This window comes from Rhinopithecus bieti, unplaced genomic scaffold, assembly GCF_001698545.2.
Source record: "Rhinopithecus bieti isolate Rb0 unplaced genomic scaffold, ASM169854v2 scaffold_5889, whole genome shotgun sequence".
In the NCBI taxonomy this organism is placed as follows: Eukaryota; Metazoa; Chordata; class Mammalia; order Primates; family Cercopithecidae; genus Rhinopithecus; species Rhinopithecus bieti.
Genome location: NW_016805277.1, coordinates 1,340,009 through 1,364,295, shown reverse-complemented (window position 1 = coordinate 1,364,295; position 24,287 = coordinate 1,340,009). Strand labels below are relative to the sequence as shown.

The 24,287-nt window shown below is 38.8% G+C and overlaps 1 protein-coding gene across 1 annotated transcript in view; it reads right to left on the bottom strand.

The window, feature by feature from the left end:
• Positions 1-4,176: 4,176 nt before the first annotated feature.
• CDKL3 (cyclin dependent kinase like 3) overlaps positions 4,177-24,287 on the bottom strand; it is a 52,852-nt gene continuing 32,741 nt past the window's right edge. Inside the window, 5 exon segments of the mRNA XM_017871976.1 lie at positions 4,177-4,642; positions 4,745-4,898; positions 8,972-9,060; positions 13,381-13,520; positions 15,501-15,613. Of these exon segments, the coding sequence (XP_017727465.1) occupies positions 4,310-4,642; positions 4,745-4,898; positions 8,972-9,060; positions 13,381-13,520; positions 15,501-15,613 (829 nt within the window). The 3' untranslated portion in view covers positions 4,177-4,309.

Below are 24,287 nucleotides of genomic sequence, written 5' to 3'. Positions count from 1 at the left end.
GTACCCTAGAACTTAAAGTATAATAAAATAAATAAATAAATAAAATTTAAAATTTATCCTTTAAAGCTGTCTTAACCTCTCTTTTCTTTTAATTAATTTTTTTTTTTAAGAGACACGGTCTCATTATGTGTCATCCTGGAGTGGAGTACAGTGGCGTGACCACAGCTCACTGCAGTCTCAACCTCCTGGGTCAAGCAGTCCTCCTACCTCAGCCTCCCAAGTAGCTGGGACTACAGGCACACACCACCACACCAAGCTAGTTTATTTTTTGTAGAGACAGGGTTTTGCTATGCTGCTCAGGCTGGTCTCAAACTCCTAGGCTCAAGCAATCCTCCTGCACTGGCCTCCCAAAATGCTGGGATTACAAGCTTACGCCTCTTTAAAATTATCTCCTTAAAATCATACCCCTTATTTGACAAAGGGGAGAAAATCTCATCAGCTGAAATGTTTTCCTTACCAATGCACTGTTTTCTACCTAAATCACACTACAATGTAAGTTATATTATGAAAAAATCTTATAAATGATATCATCATAATTGTAAAGCTATAAAACAAATGTGTACCTTCCATTCCTTTTGTATCTTTTGGCTGTATTATGACAGGCAATTCTGGAAAATGGAATTCTTTCCTGTCAGATCTGGAAAAATTCAGCTTCCTTTTGTTCTCATTTGCCATTTGGTCACTGTGACCTGTTCGCTCATTAAATATACCCTTCTCCATTTGGCTCTAAACAAACAAACAAGAGTTAGTTTGAAGAAATGTGTCTAACTATCTGTAGAATGACAATCCTAGAATTGCTAGCCATTTGGATGGTATAAGATAGACATAACAATTAATTTAATAATTAAGAAGATTTAGAATACTATTGAACATATCAACAGATCAAACTCCAACAAGTTTCATAAAGCAAACATTTTTAGCATATTTAATATTCTGAGCATAACAGTCTTGATCATGAGAACCATAATAATAACAATAATAATAATATTATTATTTTGAAACAGGGTCTTGCTCTGTCACCCAGCTGGAGTGCATTGGCATGATCATGACTCATTGCAGCATCAACCCCCTGGGCTCAAGTGATCTTCCCACCTCAGTCTCCCAAGTAGCTGGGACTACAGGCACACACCACTGTGCCTGATTAATTTTTAAATTTTTTGTAGAGATGGGGTCTTGTTAGGCTGATCTCAAACTAGGCTGATCTCAAACTCCTGGGCTCAAGCAATCCTTCTGCTTTGGGCTCCCGAAGTGCTAGGATTACAAGCATGAGCCACTGCACCTGGCCTTATTATTATTATTATCATTGAGACAGAGTCTTGTTTTGTTGCCCAGGCTGAAATACAGCAGTGCCGTTATGGCTGCAGCCTCAACCTCTTGGGTTCAGGCCATAGTCCCAACTCAGCCCAGCCCACCCAGTCTGAAACCACAGCCACATGCCACCACACACAACTAATTTATTATTTCAGTTTTTGTAGAGACAGGGTCTCGCTATGTTGCCCAGGCCGATCTCAAATTCCTGGGCTCAAGCAATCCTCCCAGCTCAGTCTTCCAAAATGCTAGGATTACAGGTTAGAGCCACTGTGCCTGGCCAGAACCACAAACTTAACTTTTCATTTTTTATACTATTCACTGCACTCTGACTTTGAACAAATTGCTTCAGTTCATTTTCTTAATAACTAACTTATCTACCTACAAAATGATATGCTTTGTAAACACTGAGAAAACCCAAAGGAAAAAAATTAATTGCACATCCAGCATCTGGGAAACGTTCTGTGTTACCAGATTTTTGTTCATTTGAAAACAGATAAAATCTTGTCTAGGTCAATGAACACTCTTCCACAATGCAATGTGTAGTATTCCACTGTATGAATGTACACTAATGTACTTAGTCACCAGCTCTTGGACAGGTTTGTATTGTTTTCAGTTTTTTGTTATTATAATTAACATTTTGCTTCAATTTTGAATAAATCACCTTCCTATGTAAAAAGTTGTGAGGTCCCATTAGAGACGAATAATGCAAAATAAGCCAAAAACAAAACAAAACAAAAGTTGGGAGGGGATGAACTACATTGATTATTTTTTTCTAGTGAAAATAAGTTGTGTTTATTTGGTGATTGTTTTAATCCATAAAGATATTAAAACATTTTTTGGAAGTGAAAAAAAACAAAACTTCTTCTGACTTTCAAAAGTGGAAATTTTAATTTACTCTGCCTAAGTCACATATTAAATACATAAATTAAGATATATGAACTTAATTAACTGTGATAAATTAAGATATATGAACTTAATTAATTGTGAAAGCACTTAGAAAATAATGGCCTATTTTAATCTCAGGAAGAAAAAAAGAAACTTAAAGTACATTTTTGAAAGTGTTAGAGGCTGGGTGCATTGGCTCACACCTGTAATCCTAGCACTTTCAGAGGCTGAGAAGGGAGGATCCCTTGAGCCCAGGAGTTTGAGACCAACCTGGGCAACATAGTGAGACTTAGTTGCTACAAAAAATGAACAAAATTAGCTGGGCATGGTGGCATGTGCCTGAAGTCTCAGCTACTTGGGAGGCTGAGGTGAGAGGATTGCTTGAGCCCAGGAGGTTGAGGCAGCAGTGAGCTGAGATCGTACCACTACACTCCAGTCTGGGCAACAGAGAGAGATTCTGTCTCAAAAAAACAAAACAAACAAACAAACAAAAAAGTATTAGAGCCCTAAAGATACAGAAAATGAAAACAGAAGTAATGTTAAAAGAAGCCATATTTTAATGCGTGGCTTCTTGCCTTACTTGAATAGGACCTGGATCCTCTTGCCTGCTATTAGGCATGACTTGTCCAATAGATTGTGAAGAAGAGTGTCTCTTTTTCGCTCTTTCAGTTAACCTATTATTTAAAAATGAATGAGAAGTTATTAGAACTCCCCAGAAATGCCTTTTTTTGGGGGGGGGGGGGCGGCAGAATCTCACTCTGTCACCCAGGCTGGAGTGCAGTGTCATGATCTTGGCTCACTGCAACCTCCGTCTCCTGGGTTCAAGTGATTCTCTTGCCTCAGCCTCCCAAGTAGCTGGGATTACTGGTGCACTCCAACATGCCCAACTAATTTTTGTATTTTTTGTAGAGACAGGGTTTTGCCATGTTGGCCAGGCTGGTCTCCAACTCCTGAGCTAAACTGATACACCCGCCTCAGCCTCCCAAATTGCTGGGACTACAGGCACGAGCCACCATGCCCAGGCGAAATGGCTTTGTTTTAGCTTCAAGAATGAATAAATTATGGCATGGAAGTCTATTTTTTGAACACTGAGTACCAAAATGCAATAGTGAGTCCTTACCTACCAATTGCCCTAAAGAGAGAGGTGGTAACAGGACAGAGAACAATTAGTGCATGTTAATATCAGTGGCGACAGGCATGTTGTGGGGTTACTCCTGCTGGCCTACTTGCTCCCTTCTATCTGTTCTGAATTTGGATCTCTTCACTACCAGCTTTCTCAATTTATGAACTTACTGTCCAAGACTGACTGGCTTACAACCATTGTTACTAGTATATGGTTTTGGGATCACCTCAAGAACAACTGGGCTCTTGCAGTCTGTAGCCTGCTATACCTTTGGACTGACACGGACATGTCCACTTGCTCACCTCTGCAGACCACTGGGCTTCAAAACCTGTAACCCAAACCAGTCTGCTAGAATCCTCTTAGGCTAATGAACCCAGTCTCCTTCTCCCCTAGAATGACAGTAGTCTCCCTAAATTTTGAAGTGGCCCTACTGCCTTGTTGGACAGACCCTCACCATCCATCACACTGCCCTTGATTAACCAGATTCACGGACCAGTCTCTTAGTCTGTATCAGAGGTTAAATCTAAAACTGGCCTAATATGCTATTTTTCTCCCAAAATATTTCACCTTGAAAGGCTATTTGACTTATGAAAGATTATTTTTTACTATCCTTTCTCCACTTACAGAATTTGCTATGATATAGAAATAAAGCTTATTTTGTTATACCAAGGCACACTGATACCACAACTTAGGGCATATCAACGTTTTTTTTCTTCAAAATAAAACATTTTCGAAGGGTCTTTTTTTTTTTTTCTTTAAATGAAGTTTCTCCAAAAGACATTAGTGAAAATTTAGACATCTATATGGCCAAGAAAAGTTAATTTCTTCTACAGCATTTGTAAGAAACACTCAGTAAATGGCCCATTATACAGCTTTAATTTCAACATATATTCTTCAAGTTCAGTTGACATACAGACACTATGAACATGATTCTTTGAAATACCATTATACAGGAATATTGTATTATTTAGGTTTCTTCTCTGTTACAGCTCACCTCACACTGGGGTGAAAGAGATTTGAATTGAGATTTGCAGCCATCAAATTACTGTTAGTTAGATTGATGGGTGGCATTGTCATAGAACCTCCGCAATGTGGATTTTCTTTCAAGCCATTACAGTTAGTGCTGGGATTGATAGGGTTTGGTGGTTTAATGGTTACAAGTTTTGTATCTGGAGACATAGGATGAACATTTTCATTTGCATCCTGTTGACAAAGTCCACCTTCATACTCTTTCTTTTTTGGTTCTGAGATATCTCCTCTTCCTCCTTTGACTTTAATAACTCTGACTTTGATCTCCTTGGGCTTTTTCTCTTTTTCTATTTCCTGGAATATATACATCCAAAATCCGAGTCATGATAACAGTTATTTTTGTCATTAGAGTCTAACTATAATTATACTGGCTGAAATAAAAGCCAAAGTTCTTACCTTTCCCAAAACTGAACTACTTAGCAGTGTATTGGTATAAACTGTTTTTCTTTCATCTTTCCTGAGTTCATTTTCTTTAGAATTCTCTTTTGGCTTTATTAACGAATTGACTTTTGCTTCCTGCAGTAATTTAGCTTTCAGTTCTGGCATGAATCTGACAAAACAAGCAATATCAACAAGTAATCTTTTTATATATGCAGATAAAGTATTTTATCTTGAATAAACCATTTCATCAATTAATTTGTATTTCAGCTACAGCATAAATAATGCTATCTAATTACAATGCATGCCAAGAGATGGCCCAATTTACCTAATAAAAATTGCTTTCTGGTAAAGCTACATCTTTCGAAAATTATGCTCTGGGAACCTACCATATAAAACTTTTACAAAATAGATTTATACCAATTAGATGCCTTTTGCGATGCAAACTTAACTCAGAAAATACTGCTTTTAATTTTGATAAAAATACTATTATTTTTAAGGAAGACTCAGACCACTTTGACCTTTTCGGAGGTTCTCTTTTTTATTTTTTTTGAGATGGAGTTTTGCTCTTGTTGACCAGGCTGGAGTGCAATGGCGCGATCTTGTCTCACCACAACCTCTGCCTCCTGGGTTCAAGCGATTCTCCTGCCTTAGCTCCCGAGTAGCTGGGATTACAGGCATGTGCCACCACACCCGGCTAATTTTGTATTTTTAATAGAGATGGGGTTTCGCCATGTTAGTCAGGCTGGTCTCTAACTCCCAACCTCAGGTGATCCGCCTGCCTCAGCCTCCCAAAGTTGCTGGAATTACAAGCGTGAGCCACCGCACTCAGCTGTGGTTCTTTAAAGTAATAGAACTTTAAAAATGGACTAACTAGCTTCTAAAATCTTACTCTAGAGAAATGTAACAGAATACATTCATATTGGAGAGAGATTATTTTGGTTTTAGTTTGATTTCTTTTAAAAGTTATTTTGATTAGAAAGTCCATTCATGTGGTTCAAAGTTCAAAAGTCTATACTGAAAAATTTCCTTCCCACCCCTTCCCTGAACTGCACAAGTCACCTCCTTGAAGCAGCTACAGCTATCAATTTGGGAAGGTTTTAAAACATCAGCCCATGAATGAATTCTTCTCTAGTCCAGCCAACTCTTGCTAGTGCTGTGCAGGGCACAGGCCTAATGACAAGCAGTGTGATGAAAAAAAAAAAAAAAGAATCAGTGTGGTTAGTTTGACTAGATGAGAAAATGTCATACTCCTGTTAAATCTCCCTTGAACTGCAGAAAGTACATGAAATAAAGAGGCATCTTAACAAAGGAAAAGGACTTATCCAAATATTTTCTGAGGATTCTATAAATTGAACTCAAGGTACTTTCACCCCACAAAAGTAAAAGCCTGGTATCTAAATGTCCAAGAAAAATAAACTTAGTCTGTGTAGAACTGATATGAAGTAACTTTTTAATTCAATAACTGACATCTTTTTTTTTGAGACAGTGTTTCTGTTGCCCAGGCTGCAGTACAGTGACACACTCATGGCTCACTGCAACCTTGACCTCCTGGGCTCAAGCAATCCCCTACCTCAGCCTCCCTAGTAGCTGGGATTACAGATATACACCAACACACCCAGATAATTTTTGCATTTTTTTTAGAGACAGAGTTTTGCCATGTTGCCTAGGCTGGTCTCGAACTCCTAGGTTCAAGCAATCTGCCTGCTTCGGCCTTCCAAAGTGCTGGGATTACAGGCATGAGCTACCATGCCCGGCCAATAACTGCCACTTTTTATCAATGGCACTTCTTTTTTTATTTTTTATTCTTTTATTTTTTATATTTTTGAAATAGAGTCTTGCTCTGTCGCCCAAGCTGGAGTGCAGTGGCATGATCTCCGCTCACTGCAAGCTCCGCCTCTCTGGTTCATGCCATTCTCCTGCCTCAGCCTCCTGAGTAGCTGGGACTACAGGGTGCCTGCCACCACACCCGGCTAGTTTTGTTTTTGTATTTTTAGTAGAGACAGGGTGTCACCGCATTAGTCAGGACGGTCTTGATCTCCTGACTTCGTGATCTGCCCGCCTCGGCCTCCCAAAGTGCTGGGATTACAGGCATGAGCCACCGCGCCCGGCCTATTCTTTTATGTTTTGAGACAGAGTCTTGCTCTGTCACCCAGACTGGAGTGCAGTGGTGCGATCTCGGCTCACTGCAGCCTCAGCCTCCTGGGTTCAAATGATTCTCCTGTCCCAGCCTCCTGAGTAGCTGGGACTACAGGCGCATGCCCATGCCCACCTAAGTTTTTGCATTTTTAATAGAGATGGTGTTTCACCATCTTGACCAGGTTGGTCTTGAACTCCTGACCTCAGTTGATCTGCCCACCTTGGCCTCCCAAAATGCTGGGATTACAGCATGAGGCACCATGCCTCGCCAATGGCACTTTAAATATATCATCTTATTTTTTGTTTTAGAGTAAAATTCCTGAAAGGCTCGAAGTTCTAGTCACCCTCAAGGATTCCTTTGCTTTTTTCTACTTAGTCTATCTCCAATAGCAGTTCCTGGACTTTTCCATATCTGACCTTAGCTCCACCACATTTTTAATGGATGTCCATCTTTCTAATATATCCAAAGACAAGCTGAATGGTTTTACAGTTAATGAGAAACTTTTCCTGTTTCTTTCAAAGTCCAAATAGAAAACAGTGTTTTTTTAGAAATATGGTTGATTCATGAATCTAAATTGTAATACAGATTATATGCTGGGCATGTCATAAGCAATGTGGGGCATAGAAGGGCTGTAAGAAGCATGGCACCTGTCTTCAGGGAACTTCCAATTTCATGGGTAGGATACAACAGGCACTGCAGCTGGGCACAGTGGCTCATGCCTGTAATCCCAGCAATTTGGGAGGGCAAGGCGGGTGGATCACCTGAGGTCAGGAGTTCGAGATCAGCCTGGCTAAAATGGTAAAACCCCCCTCTCTGCTAAAAATACAAAAAATTAGCTGGGTGTGGTGGCATGTGCCTCTAATCCTAGCTGCTCTGGAGGCGGAGGCAGGAGAACGGTTTGAACTTGGGAGATGGAGGTTTGTAGTGAGCTGAGATTGTGCCACTGCACTCCAGCCTGGGCAATAGAGTGAGACTTCGTCTCAAAAAAAAAAAAAAAAAAAAAAAAAAAAAAAAAAAAAAAAAAAAAAAAAAAAAAAAGACAACAGACACTACAACAGAGAATGAGTAGAAAAAAAAATCATTTGGGAAGTGCATGCTAATTATGATAAATGAATATCACCAGAAGAGGAAAAACCAGACTATACTCTGAGTCAGAGGTCCAAACAGGAATAAAGCTAAGAAGTACTGATTGCTTATTTAATGTTATCTCTGGTCTATGATGACACTGAAACTGTAGTATGTAAAGAGCTGAGCACACTGCCTAGGACATGGTAACTGTGTAATGAATGCTAGCTGCAATTATTTTTTATTAATTTTTTTTTTTTCTTTTTTTGAGACGGAGTCTCGCTCTGTCGCCCAGGCTGGAATGCAGTGGCCGGATCTTAGCTCACTGCAAGCTCCGCCTCCCGGGCTTACGCCATTCTCCTGCCTCAGCCTCCCGAGTAGCTGGGACTACAGGCGCTGCCACCTCGCCCGGCTAGTTTTTTGTATTTTAGTAGAGACGGGGTTTCACCGTGTTAGCCAGGATGGTCTCGATCTCCTGACCTCGTGATCCGCCCATCTCTGCCTCCCAAAGTGCTGGGATTACAGGCGTGAGCCACCGCACCCGGCTCTTTTTCTTTTTTTGAGATAGGATCTCAACCTGTCACCCAGGCTGGAGTGCATTGGTGCAATCTCAGCTCACTACAACCTCTTATCTTCAGGTTTTAAGCCATCTTCCCACCTGAGCCTCCCGAGTAGCTGGGACTACAAGTGTGTGCCACCACACCTTGCTAATTTTTGTATTTTTTGTAGAGACGGGGTCTCCCTATGTTGCCCAGGCCAGTCGTGAACTCCAGGGCTCAAGCAATCTGCCTGCCTCAGCTTCCCAAAGTGCTGGGATTACAGGTGTGAGCCACTGTGCCCATCCTATTATTAGGCTTTTCATTCATGACACTTGTTAAGTCTACTATCTTTCTAGTCAATACCTGATACAATAACTCAATAAATTTTTGTTAAACTGAATATTTGTTATGTAAAAGTAACCTACACAGCAATTTTCCTGCTAGTAAAATTTCCCAATACAAAATGCTTTAAAAAAATCCACATTCACTCAAAATGCTTACTTTTCAATAAATCCATCTCTAGTAAAATACTCATGATGCAAAAGATCACTAGATGATATCCTATCAGCAGGATCAATTTGTAAACAAGCCTAGGAAAAGAAAAAGATTGTAATGATAAGTGAGCTCTCAACAGGGCTCCATATGGTAAAAATTAAATTTATTTTATAAATTAAGAATTAATTAATTATCCAGATCAAAAAGCATTCTTGAAAAGATGGAATTATACCTCAGGAATTTCTGGTAGTAAGTTCTGACTGTCTATTTCCTTAAGGAATTTGCACTTGCAGAACATTATTATAGGTTAAATGTCTCATGATTCTAGCCAAAACAGAGGTCAGTCTGTTTCTGCTGAAATTAGCAAAAATTAATTAGCTCATTTTGATCCTCTTTTCTGCCCTGTGAGGTAGAAAGTTCATGTATAATCATTTGCATTTTACAGATCTGGAAGCATGATTAGTAGTTTGCCAAACAACAGTTTTAACCCATGTTGTCTTGACTCCTAATCCAGCACTCTTTCCATAGCATAATACCATTTTGCAAATATTCAAGTCCCTAAATCTTTCAATAACCCATTATTAAATCAGCTCTTTTCTGTTTCCCTTTCTTGGTATAGAAACAAACAAACAAAATATGGAAGGAAGTTTTGAATGTTAAGTTGTACATAACAAATCTATATGTAGTTAAATAACAATAATTATAAATGGAACACATTTCTGTAATCAAAATATTGAAGACACGTTTTGAATAAAAAGCATCTGCTTTATAATTTTCATTCCTCCTGTGAAAGGAAGTAAAACAATAATAGCTGACTTCTTTTTGTAGAGATGGGAGTCTTGTTATCTTGTGAGGCTGATGAACTCTTGAGTTTAAGCGATTCTCCCACCTTAGTCTCCTAAAGTGCTGGAATTACGGAAGAGAGCCACCATGCTTGGTTTTTAAAAATTTTTTAGAGACAGGTTCTTACTCAGTCACCCAGGCTGGAGTGCAGTGGTGCAATTATAGCTCACTGGAGCCTTGAACTCCTTGGCTCAAGATAACCTCCTTCCTTAGCCTCTTGAGTAGCTCAGACTACAGACACATGCCACCATGCCTGACTAGTAACTTTTATTGATGCTTACTACATACCAGACAATGCTCCAGTCTTTTTCTCCATTCCATCCCAACAACAATCCTACAAAGTAAGTATTATTATTATCCTCATTACACAGATGAGGAGACCGAGGCCCAGAGAGATCAAGTAATTTGTCTAAGATCTCATAAGTAGAGGAGCCACAATTAAAATCCAGCAAATCCAAGATAATTGTATATAATATTATGTTTCTTTCAAAATGCATATTTAAACTGATTCACAGAAAAAAATCTAGAGATCTGCTGTACTGTAATGTGCATATAGTTAAAAATGCCATACTGTACACTTAATAATTTTGTAAGAAGGTAGATTCCATGTTATGTAGGGTTTTTTTTAGCCAAAATAAAAAACATTGATTCACAAAGAGAAATTATTTAAGTCTATTACCTACTTAATGATGTGGCAGTCTTTAAGACTGCAACTAGTTGGCCAGGTGTGGTGGCTCATGCCTGTAATTCCAGCACTTTGGGAGGCCAAGGGGGGTGGATCACCAGAGGTTGGGAGTTACAGACCAGCTTGACCAACATGAAGAAACCCCGTCCCCACTAAAAAAAAATACAAAATTAGCCGGGCGTGGTGGCACATGCCTGTAATCCCAGCTACTCAGGAGGCTAAGGCGGGAGAATCACTTGAACCTAGGAGGCAGGAGGTTGTGGTGAGCCAAGATCGTGCCATTGCACTGCAGCCTGGGCAACAAGAGCAAAGCTCCATCTCAAAAACAAAACAAAACAGTTAAAAATATGTGCTCATTTTAGAACATAATGGTAATCTATCACTAAAACTTAATATGAAAAATGCTAAAAGGTCTGACCAAATCATAGAGGCAGACAATTAGAGGCAGTCCTTCTGCATATATAATTCAGTAAATTTAAATATATGCCCTACTTTGGAAAGTGTAAAATACGACACTTGGGGAAACAGATTGGCAGTTTCTTAAAAAATTAAACATATGCCTACCCATGACCCAGCCATTCTGTTCTTAGATATTTCTGCTGGAGGAATGAAAATACACTGTGTGTTCCACACAAAGATGAACATGAATGTTCTCATGGCAACTTTATTTGTAATAGCGAAAAATGGGAAATAACCCAAACGTCCAACAACAGTGAAGGGCTTTTTTAAAATGTGGTATAGTCATACAATGAACTACTACTCTGCAAAAGAGGAACAAATTGCTGATACATACAAAAACATGAATGAATCTCTAAACCATTATGCTGAGTGGAAGAAGCCAAACATGAAAGAGTGCCTACTGTACGATTCTATTTATATAAGATTCTAGGAAATTCAAACTAATCTATGGGAAGAGAAAGCAAATCAGTGGTTATCTGGGGACAGAAATGGAAGAAAAGATGAATTGTAAAAGGACACAATGAAATTTTGGAGAGTGATGGAAATGTTAGGTATCGTGTGTGTGTGTGTGTGTGTGTGTGTGTGTGTGTGTGTGTGTTAGATATCTTGACTGTGGTGGTAGTTTCATGTGTGTATACATGAATCAAAACTCTTCAAATTGTACATTTTAAGTATGTGTAGTTCACTGTTCATAAATTATACCCCAATAACACTGTTTAGAAAATGTATATCTAGGAAAAAATGTGCCCTACATCAGATATCAAGGTGTATTTTAAAGTTACAATAATAAATCAAAGTTGTACTACTTCTAGAACAAAGAAAAAAATCAATGTAACAGAAACAAACCCACACATGTATAAGCTTTTTGTCTATGATAAATGTAGCATTCCAAATCATTGGATGATTCTAGTTGTTTTAAAAAAAAAAAGCGTATTGCAAAACTTATGACAAAAGATTAATGTGCTTTTTTCACAAATCAATAAGATAAATATTTTAGTTGACACACAGATTAAGGATTCTTTTTTTCTTTTTTTATATAGGGTCTTGCTCTGTCACCCAGGTTAGAGTGCGGTGGTGCAAGCATAAATTACTGCAGTCTCAAATTCCTGGGTTCAAAGGATCCTCCTGCCTCAGCCTCCCAAATAGCTAGGACTACAAGTGGGTACCATGACACCCTACGCTTTTGATTAGAGATAGGGTCTTACTATGTTGCCAAGGCATGCCTCATGCCACACCCGGGAGGCAGAGGGTGTGATAAGCTGAGATCGCAGCATTGCGCTCCAGCCTGGGCAACAAGAGCAAAACTCCGTCTCAAAAAAAACAAAACAAAATAAAATAATAAATAAAAAACTAAATTTTAAAATAATAAAAGGAGTTATATAATGTTTTCATTTTCTCCAGTTCAAGACAGATTTTGGCCTTGGTGTATCTTCAGACATTAAAACTATAGCTGCTGAGGTCCTGTAGCTATTTTAGTACAAAAAATATGTCCCTAACGGGGCTAACCTAAATGTTAAAAGGTAGTGATAAACATAGTAAGTCCTTAGAATTTCTCCAGTTTTTTTTTTTTTTTTTTTTTTTTTGAGACAGAGTCTGTCTCTGTCATCCAGGCTGGAGTGCAGTGGTCTGATCTTGGCTCACTGCAACCTTGGCCTCCAAGGTTCAAGTGATTCTCCTGCCTCAGCCTCCCGGGTAGCTGGGACTACAGGTGTATGCTACCTTGCCCGGCTAATTATTTTGTATTTTTAGTAGAGACGGGGTTTCGCCATGTTAGCCAGGATGGTCTCGATCTCCTGACCTAGTGATCTGCTGGCCTCGGCCTCCCAAAGTGCTGGGATTACACCCGTGAGCCACCGCGCCTGGCCCATTTCTCCAGTTTATACCTAATTATCATTAAAATAGAGATAAATTAAATATAATGAACATAATTATCTTAGGGGGCGTTCAGCTCTGACAGTCTATGAATTTTAATTTCTCTGTACTAAAGACATAACTTTCTACAGATTACATTACTTTAGGAATCCTTTTGGAATTTCATTAAAGTGATAATTTAAAACTATTATAATTTATGCAAATTTCTCAGATATAAATTCTTAATTTCTCAACATACATGAACTGGCTGGGCACGGTGACTCACGCCTGTAATCCCAGCATTTTGGGAGGCTGAGGTGGGCAGATCACCTAAGCTCAGGAGTTCCAGATCAGCCTGGCCAACCATGGCCAACATGGTGAAACCCCACCTCTACTGAAAATACAAAAGTTAGCCGGGCACGGTGGCAGGCGCCTATAATCCCAACGACTTGGGAGGCTGAGGCAGGAGAATCTTTTGAACCTGGGAGACGGAGGTTGTAGTGAGCTGACATTGCTCCAATGCACTCCAGCCTGGGTGACAGAGCAAGACTGTCTCGGGGGGGGAAAAAAGACATACATGAACTATATCTGCCAACAATCCATTAAGCTTCGGATATTTTTTTCTTGCGTTTTTGGGGTGTTGAACTTGAGGAAGAACTACCCCAGCAAAAATGGGGCTCTTGGAAAAGATATTCTGCAAGTGAGGTGACAAATTGCCTGAAAAGAGAAAAAAAATGTATATTTTAAAAACAGAGAAATTAGTCTATAATCAAAATAATCAAATTGCTATGTGATCTACATTAGATACTAAAAACTGATACAAGGAAGAATATCAATTACGTCTTTTAATTTTTTGAAGTTGAATAAAAACTAGCTGAATATGTCATAAAAAATTGAGGTTTCCTCAGTTATCTGCTGATAGCCCACAGGCAACATAAGATATAAAACCACCAGGTTTACTTGCTTTTCCCAAACTATAAGACATAATATGTAATGCTGTCAGAAAATGCACTTTCCAACTTTTATGCATTTCCATGTGGGCATCCAAATGATTTTACTATTAAGTGTTCATCAGCAAAATACATTGAAACCTTACTCAAAGTAGCTAAAATATTAAAGGTATGTAGAAATCAAAATATTGCAAAAAAAGAAACAAGGCTAGAGAATAGTAGCAGAATGGAAAGAACTATAAATATGAGTGGAGGGAACTAAGTTCTAGCAGTTTTGCTATAACTAGTTCTGTGACCTTGGGTAAATCTCTTCCTTTTTGTGCTTGATTTTCTCATCTGTGAAATGATAGGATTAAACCCCACCATCTAAGGTTCCTTCTGATATTAATCTCTTAACCAGAACTTCTTAAAAGACACAAAAAAGTGAGGTGTCTTAAGGCTCTAAACTATATCTTAAATCAATAATTATCCAGATTTCACTGTTTTTAGAATTGTTCATAGTATCTTCCTCATAATCCTGTAATTACAAATTTATGCATACCTTCCCCACCACACAAAGAGCTCCTCAAGCTCCTCAGTCAGGAATAATAAAAAATAAATCTTAGCCAGGCACGGTGGCTCACGCCTGTAATCCCAGCACTTTGGGAGGTCAAGGCGGGCAACATGACAAAACCCTGGCTGCACTAAAAATGCAAAAATTAGCCGGGCATGATGGCACGTGTCTGTAGCCCCAGCTACTCGGGAGGCTGAGGTGGGAGAATCACCTGAGCCCAGGAAGTCGAGTCTACAGTGAGCCATGATTGCACCACTGCACTCCAGCCCAGGTGACAAAGTGAGACCCTGTCTCAAAAAAATTAAAATTTAAAATAAAAAAAACACACAAATCTTGAAATAGCACATTCAAGGCTAACCATCATAATGTTTTGGTGGCCAAAGCAGATCATCAAATAATTAAACTCTCATCAAATATATATATTTTTTTCTGAGACAAAGTCTCATTCTGTTGCCCAGGCTGGAGTGCAGTGGCGTGATCTCGGCTCACTGCAACCTCTGCCTCCTGGGTTCAAGCGATTCTCATGCCTCAGCCTCCTGAGTAACTGGGATTACAGGCACTTGCCACTACACCTGGCTAATTTTTTTTTTTTTTTTAGTAGAGATCGGGTTTCACTATGTTGGTCAGGTTGGTCTCCAACTCCTGATCTCAGGTGCTCCGCCTGCCTTGGCCGTCCCAAAGTGCTGGGATTACAGGCATGAGCCACCATGCCCAGCCTTCATCAAATATGTTCTTGAATAAGTTATTTAGCTATCTGGCCGTCTATTATCGTTTTCTTTAAAAAGAAGGGTGGTTTCTGAGTAAATAATTAATTTTCTATTTCCAAGTGCTTTAAAAAAGCATCTGACTCAACTCTACTATTTGAAGTCCTTATATAGAGGTACAAATATTTGAAAAGCCTAATTTAAAACAACTTTTAGACAAATTAAAGTACCTTCCTATTGTACTATTCTTCTTAGCATCAACAATCAACATATGGCTTAGTTATTTACATCCTAGCAAAGGAAATATTATTTGCAAAAACAGAGAATTTTCTGCCTTCTTTATCAGCCCAAGGAACCCATCTGCTGCCATCTATCAAAACAATATGCTTCCTTGTTCTTATACAGAACAGCTAAATTTGAAAATCAAGCAGAATTGATCTGGCAATATTTATTTTAGACATATAACTCATGCTATTTCAGTAATACCTACCCACTTTCAAAACAATTTTATGGAGTAAATCCAAATCAGAGCTACTAGGAAGATAGGGATTTCCAGTGGCCATCTCAATGATCATACAGCCCAAAGCCCAGATATCCACAGGTCTGAAACAGATCAGGGAAAAAAAAATCACTTTTTCATGTAGAAATATATAAATATATTCTTAAAAATACGTTTAAAGAAAGCCAAAGAAACAAGTGGTATCATTTGTAAGTTTTGTTTTGTTTTTTTTTCGAGACAGTCTTGCTCTGTCACCCAGGCTGGAGTGCAGCGCCGTAATCTCAGCTCACTGCAAACTCTGCCTCCCAGGTTCAAGCAATTCTCCTGCCTCAACCTCCTGAGTAGCTAGGACTACAGGCACATGCCACCATGCCCGGCTAATTTTGTATTTTAGTAGAGATAGGGTTTCACCATGTTGGCCAGGCTGGTCTTGAACTCCTGACCTCGTGATCCACCTGCCTCAGCCTCCCAAAGTGCTGGGACTACAGGCATGAGCCACCGCTCCCAGCCCATTTGTAAGTTTTTATTGTAGATCATATACCAACTTTATAAGAATTGGTAACTGCTATATTGGTGAGGCTATCAGAAAGAAATAGTCCCAAGTACTGTTCTGGGAGTGCAAACTTATATGACTTCTTTGGAGGAAAAATTGGCAAAAGCCACCAAAATTGAAATTGTATATGCTTTTGATTGTACAATTTTATTCCTAGGAATTTATCCTAAGATATACTCACATGTGTGCACAAATATAAATTACATGAGAATTTCACTGCAGCATTGTTCGTGGAAGAAAAAGATTGCAAACAACATAAATATCCACCTATAAGTGAATGGCTAAGAAAATTTTTGTACCACCCCACAATAAAATATTATTCATCTGTTAAAAATGATGAGGTCTGGCCAGGCACGGTGGCTCACGCCTGTAATCCCAGCACTTTGGGAGGCCGAGGCAGAGGCAGGCGATCACAAGGTCTGGAGTTCGAGACAAGCCTGACCAACATGGAGAAACCCCGTCTCTACTAAAAATACAAAATTAGCCAGGCGTGGTGGCACATGTCTGTAATACCAGCTACTCGGGAGGCTGAGGCAGGAAAATCGCTTGAACCTGGGAGGCGGAGGTTGTGGTGAGCCGAGATCGCGCCATTGCACTCTAGCCTGGGCAACAAGAGCAAAAACTCTGTCTCAAAAAAAAAAAAAATTGATGAGGTAGATCTATCTATATGTGCTGAAATGGAATGATCTCCAAGATAAATTGTCAAATAAAAAAGGAAATTCATAAAAGAAATCAAAGATCTAAATAAATGGAGAAATACTCCTTGTTCATCGATAGGAAGACTCAATATTGTCAAGATGTCAGTTCTTCCAAGCTTTATGTAATGAGTCAATACAATTCCTGTCAAAATTCCAGTAAATTAAAAATTGATAATTATGTGAGGTAACACACATATGTAAATTAGCCAAATTTAGTCATTTTGCAATGTATTTATACCTCAAAGCATCATGCTGTACACAATAAATACATACAATTTAATCTGTGAATTTAAAAAAATCCTAAGAAATAGTTTTGTAGATATTGACAATTGATTGCAAAGTTTATATGGAGAGGCAATAGACCCAGAATAGCCAACACAATTTGAAAAAGAACAAAGGTTGAAACTACTTGACTTCAAGATGTTTTAAACAATAAGCAAGATAGTATGGTATTGGTGAAAGAATAGATAAACAGATCAAGGGAACAGAATAAAGAACCTAGAAATAGACTTGCACAAATATGATCAACTGATTTTTGACAAAGGAACAGAGGCAATTAAATTAAAAAAAAAAAGATAGTCTTTTCAACAAATAGTGCTGGAACATACAAAAAACTAAATCTAGAGACAGATCTTACCCCTTTCACAAAAATTACCTCAAGATGGATGATAGACCTAAATATAAAATGAAAAACTGTAAAACCTCTAGATGATCACATAGGAAAAAATCTACATGGCCTTAGGTAATGAGTTTTTAGATACACCACCAAAAGTATAATTCACAAAAGAAAAAATTGATAGGTAGAACTTCATTAAAACTAAAAATTTCTGCTCCACGAGAAATACCATTAAGCAAATGAAAAGCAAGCCACAAACTGGGAGAAAATATTTGCAAAATAATAATGAACTTGTATCCAAAATACATAAAACTCTTAAAATTCAACAAGAAAATAACCCAATTAAAAAATGGGCAAAATAAACAAATACACAATTCACCAAAGAAGATACACAGATGGCAAATAGGCATATTAACAGATGCCCAATATCATATGTCATCAGATAATTGCAAATTAAAACAATAATGAGATACCACTACACACCTATTAAAATGCCTAAAATCCAAAATACTGACAACATCAAATGCAGGTGAGGATGGCAAACAACAGGTACTCTCATTCACTGCTAGTAGAAACACAAAATTATACAGTCACTTTGGAGGACAATTTGACAGCTTCTTACAAAGCTAAACATAGTCTTACCATATGACCCAGCAATTGTTTTCCTTGGGATTTACCCAAATGAGTAGAACACTTCTCTCCACACAAAAACCTGGACATGAATGCTTGTAACACCTTGCTTCACAATTGCCAACACATGGAAGCAATAAAGATGTCCTTCAATAGGTGAGTGGATAAACAAATTATGGTACATACATATAATGGAATATTATTATTATTATTATTACTATTAATTTTTTTTTTTTTTGAGACAGAGTCTTGCTCTGTCACCCACCCAGGCTGGAGTGCAGTGCCGCGATCTCGGCTCGCTGCAAGCTCCGCCTCCCGGGTTCATGCCATTCTCCTGCCTCAGCCTCCCGAGTAGCTGGGACTACAGGCGCCCGCACCATGCCCGGTATTTTTTAGTAGAGATGGGGTTTCACCGTGTTAGCCAGGATGGTCTCGATCTCCTGACTTCGTGATCTGCCTGCCTCAGCCTCCCAAAGTGCTGGGATTACAAGCATGAGCCACCACACCTGGCCTATGGAATATTATTTACCAATAAAAGAGAAGTGAGCTGTCAAGACACCAAAAAAAAAGGAGGAAACTTAAATATATATTATTAGGTCAAAGAAGCCAATCTGAAAAAGCTACATACTATGTGATTCCAACTATATGATATTCTGGAAAAGCCTAAAGTACAGTAACAGTAAAAAGATTAATGGCTGCCAGGAGTTTTGGGAGATGGAGGGAAGAATAAAAATGAAGCACAGAAGATTTTTAGGACCATAAAATTATTCTGTATGATACTATAATGATGGATACATGACATTATACATTTATCAAAACCCAGGAAATACAACACAGAGTAAACTCTAATGTAAACTATGGAATTTAGTTAATAATGTATCAATATTGGTACATAACCGTAACAAATGTACCACACTAATACAAGATGTTAGTAATAGAGAAATGTGTGGAGTAGGGTGGAGGGGACATAAGGAAACTACCCTTCCTGTTCAATGAAGAATTGAACCTAAAACTGGTCTAAAAATTAAAGCCTCTGAATATAAACAAATAAAAAGTGGCAGGACTTGGTGGCTCATGTCTGTGGTTCCAGCTACTTGGGAGGCTGACGCAGGAGGATCACTTGAGCCTGGGAAATCAAAGCTGCAATGAGCCATGCGTATGCCACTGTACTCCACCCTGTGAGACAGAGTGAGACACTATCTCATAAGTAAATAAAGAAGAGTGGGGAGGGAAACCAAGATTCTATACTATGTATATAGTATGCTCCTATTTCTGTTCAAAAGGAAGGAGATGGAGAAGTATGTGTATGTATGTGTGTATACTGCTAGATAATGACCTAAGAAATAAAGGAATTAATTATAATACATACAGTTTTTCAGATCTACATTATAACCATGGATGATATAATAGTAACTTATAAACTTGCTTATTTCACAAGTTTTAAGAATTTAATGAATATTAACAAATTGTAGTGAGAATAAATAAAATTAAGACCAAGTTTTGGATCTTTTGGTGAATACACATATGTGTATGTTCAGCTTTAATTGTTATTTAATAACAGTTTTCCAGAGTGATTGTACGAGTTTACATTTCCCCACCAGTGTATGTGAGTTCTAAATGCTCCACTTACATTGGTATTTACTGTCTTTTTTTCAATTTAACCACACTGGTACCACCTTGTGATATAAGTTTGCATCTTTCTGATGACTAATAAAAGTATGAGCTTTCACATTTTTAAAAAAACAAGTTTTAGCTCTCAAGGTTTAAGTTACTTATTATTATTACTATTTATTACTTTTTTTTTTTTTTGAGATGGAGTCTCACTCTGTCACCCAGGCTGGAGTGCAGTGATGTGATCTCGGCTTACTGCCATTCTCCTGCCTCAGCCTCTCAAGTAGCTGGGACTACAGGCACCCGCCACCACGCCCAGCTATTTTTTTGTATTTTTAGTAGAGACGGGGTTTCACCGTGTTAGCCAAGATGGTCTCGATCTCCTGACCTCGTGATCCGCCCGCCTCGGCCTCCCAAAGTGCTGGGATTACAGGCGTGAGCCACCGTGCACAGCCAAAGTTAATTATTTTTAAGTACTCTCTCCACAGAATGCAATTTCTACGCACCTCCTCCACTACCAAAAGAGACACTAAAAACATTCCTACACAAAGCAGTTCGCTTTTCCCCAGCTTGACCTGAAATTTCAAGGTAAGCCATTATCTGCAGAAATTTAAAGCATTATCTAGACAGGCCTTTCAAAGAGCAATAGAAGACAGACCATGTCTAGTTAATTATCATTGCAGCAGTAATCTTAAAGGGATTTTCTGAAATATGAGCAAGTCCTAGTTAGCTATAGAGAAAACCTCTCCCCTTCACTTCAACTACAACATTTTGCAGAAAAAGAGCTGTCCAGTAGAAAAAATGAAAACAAAATTAACCTACTAAGGAAAGTAAAGATATTAGACTCAAGCCTTGATCAAGAAAAGTAGATCCAAAAAAGCTTAGGTTTAACATGCAGGGGTAAGGGAGGATTAAAAAAACAAACAAGGGTATGAACTTCTAGCATGACAGAGTGAAGAGATCAGCTGACCTACTCTCTTACTAGTTTATCATTGAAACTAGTATTTTTTTTTTTTAAGATGGAGTTTCATTCTTGTTGCCCAGGCTAGAGTGCAATGGCGCAGCCTCAGCTCACTGCAACCTCTGCCTCCTGGGTCCAAGCGATTCTCCTGCCTCAGAATTATTTTTTTAAACACAAATACTTAAAGCATATGTATATATATACATAGTCCTTGTAGTCCTGAGGCTAAGCATAAAATGAAGATTTACTTATCCCCTAAAAACTATGCACTTCAGTATAAGAAAGATGAGTCTCTGTACTTGAACCAAGACAACTTTTTCCTTCCCCACTCTCTGCCTGATGAGGCAAAGACTCCACTCTAGGGCTCCCTCTTCCTTCAGCTCCCAATTGAAGAGCTTTCTTCCCAGGAGAAGTGGAACTTCGCCATTTCTCATCATTCTCCCAGCTGCCTGTTGCTGAGGCTAAGTTCTGGGTGATTAGTGTCAAGAGGAGGGAGATACTCCTCCAGCCAGCCCCTGTTCATGGAACAATGGTTCTACCTTGAATGCAGTGCAGAGAATACTGGGGCCCAAATTGCACTTGCTCCACTCATAAGGCAGAAGTTTCATGCCAGGAAAAGCAAGCTGAAGGGACCTCAGGTTGCTGCTCTCCATATCTCACTAAGTAGCCAGCTCTTAAGAGCAGCAATATAACTTAGAGAGAAAATTACGATGAATTCAACCCAGATCCAGAAACTGGGCTCAGAGATTTTGCCTGGGGGAAGAAGCAAAGCATAAATTAGATGGTTCCTAATCTCTTTCAAAGGAACTGACATCATTTGCAACAGAGTGTAGAGAAGTTCCAACTGAAAGGTGTTCTCAAAAATGGTACAGAATGTGGTAAAAGACAAATGCGTGGAGATTCATCAATTTAACGAAGCTACAGTCCAGAGTATAAGTCAGCTAGCTTGTGGGAAAGAACCATGGAATAACACAGATGCTTTCCTGGGGTCAGGACAAATATTAAATATTGAGCACAGAAACTACTCCTTCAAAGGAGCCACAATTTGATTGGAACAATTTGTAGAGCTATTTAAGTCCCAGGGCAGTGTTGAAAATAATAGAGCAATAAGCTATCAGTGAGTGGAGTTTACCAGCTACGAGTAGCCAGGGAAAGAAAGGAAGATAACCGTACCAATACCACTGTCATCTCAGAGTGACTGTGGGCCTACCCAAAACCATGCCTCCCTGAGGAGCAACTAAAAAGGTTTAATACTGTGTATGTGGGTGGGGGGTTGGGACTATTGGCCCCATGAAAATAACTCAGCCAGTCTCCATGATACAAACAAGCAAATAACAAGTCCCAGAAGGAGGGGTCCCATACCCAGAGTTCCCACAATATGTTATCTAAAATGTTCAAGTTCCAACAAAAATTACACAGCATGCAAAGGAATCTATGAGATATGACCCGTACACCAGAAAAAAAGCAGGCAACCCAAACTGCCTATAAGAGTAACTGCACGCTGGATTTGGCAGAAAAATATTTCAAAATAACAATCATGAATATGTTCACAGAACTAAAGGAAAGCATGATTAAAGAAGTAAAGAAAGGTATAATGACAGTGTCACATCAAATATTAATAGAGAATATCAATCAAGAGATATAAATTACATATATGTATAAAGAAGAACCAAGTGGAAACTCTGGAGTTGAAAAGTACAATAACTGAAATTTTAAAGTTCACTAGAGGAAAACAACAGTAGATTCAAACAGGCAGAAAAAATAATTCATGAACTTGAAGACAAGACCAATAGAAATTATGTAAGCTGAAGGATAGAAAAAAATAACAGAGCCTCAGAGAAATGTGAAACACCAAAATATGTATACTGGGAATACAAAAATCAGTGGAGAGAATAGAAAAATATTTTATAAAATAATGGAGGAGGCCAGGTGCGGTGGCTCACGCCTGTAATCCCAGCACTTTGGGAGGTCAAGATGGGTGGATCACGAGGTCAGGAGATCGAGACCATCCTGGCTAACACGATGAAACCCCGTCTCTACTAAAAATACAAAAAGATTAGCCAGGTGTAGTGGCAGGTGCCTATAGTCCCAGCTACTCGGGAGGCTGAGGCAGGAGAATGGCATGAACCCGGGAGGTGGAGCTTGCAGTGAGCTGAGATCGTGCCACTGCATTCCAGCCTGGGCGACAGAGCGAGACTCCATCTCAAACAAAAAAAAAAAAAAAAAGGAGGAAAACTGCCCACAATTATTGCAGAACAATAATCCACAAATACAGGAAGCTCAACAAACTCCAAGAACAAAAAGCACAAAGAGATCCACAAACAAACACATCATACAAGACAAAAATCTTGAAAGCAGCATGAGAAAAACAAATCATCACTTACAAGAGAACTTTGGTAAGATTAACAACAGACTTCTCAATAGAAACAATGGAGACCAGCAGATAGTGGTACAATTCAAAGTGCTCACAAAAGACCTCTCAACAAAAACACCTATATCTAGCAAAGATATCTTTCAAAACTGAAGGTGAAAGTAAGACTTTCCAAAATGAACAAAAACTGAGAGAATCTGTTGCTAACCAATCCACTTCACAAGAAATACTGAAAGAAGTTCTTAAGACTGAAAGCAAGTGACCCCAGACGGTAATTCAAATCTACAGGAAGGCCAGGTACAGTTTCTCATACCTGTAATCCTAGCACGGTTGAGGGCTGAGGTGGGAAGACTGCTTGAGGCCAGGAGTTAGAGACCAGCCTAGGCAATATAGTGAGACTTTGTCTCTACAAAAAAATAAATTAGCTGGGTGTGGTGGCACATGCCAATAGTCCCAACTATTTGGGAGGCTGAAGCAGGAGGATTGATTGAGCCCAGAAAGTTGAGGCTGCAGTGAGTCACAATCACTCCACTGCACTCCAGCCTGGGTGACAGAGTGAGATCCTGCCTCAAAAAAATAAAAAATTCACATGAAAAAACAAAGAGCACTGGTAAAGGTAATTATGTAATTATAAAAGGCAATATAAATGCATAATCTTCTCTTTTCTTCTGTTAATTTTAAAAAGTAATTATATGAGGGGACTTCAAAAAGTTCATGATAATGGAATTAAAAGATAAAAATTAAAATATAAGCTTCATTCTCATTAGCCGGGCATGATAGCATGTGCCTGTAATCCCAGCTATTTGGGAGGCTAAGGCAGGAGAATTGCTTGAGCCTGGGAGGTAGAGGTTGCAGTGAAGTGAGATCGCACCACTGCACTCCAGTCTGGGCAACAGAGTGAGACCCTGTCTCATAAAAAAAAAATTAATAATAATAATAATGATACCCTAAGAAAAAATAAAAATATAAACTTTGTTCTCAGTGTAAGATCCATAAGGTTCAAGATACTTTTGTAAGCAGTGATACCAGCCATTTAGTATGTCCCTAAAGAACTGAGTGTCTTGGGAATTTAACTTCATCAACGTAGTCCTTTTTACATTATTAACTGAAGAAAAATGGGTGCCCTTTATAGATTTTTTAAGATTAGGAAAAAAAAAAAAAGAATCAGGAGGAACTAAATCAGGACTTTAAGGTAGATGCCTAATAATTTCCCACCAAAATGTTTATAAAATTGCTCTTGTTTGATGAGAGGAATGAGCTGGAGCACAGTCACGGTGGAGAAGGCACTTCTGGTGAAGCTTTCCCAGACGTTTATTTTGCTAAAGCTTTGGCTAACTT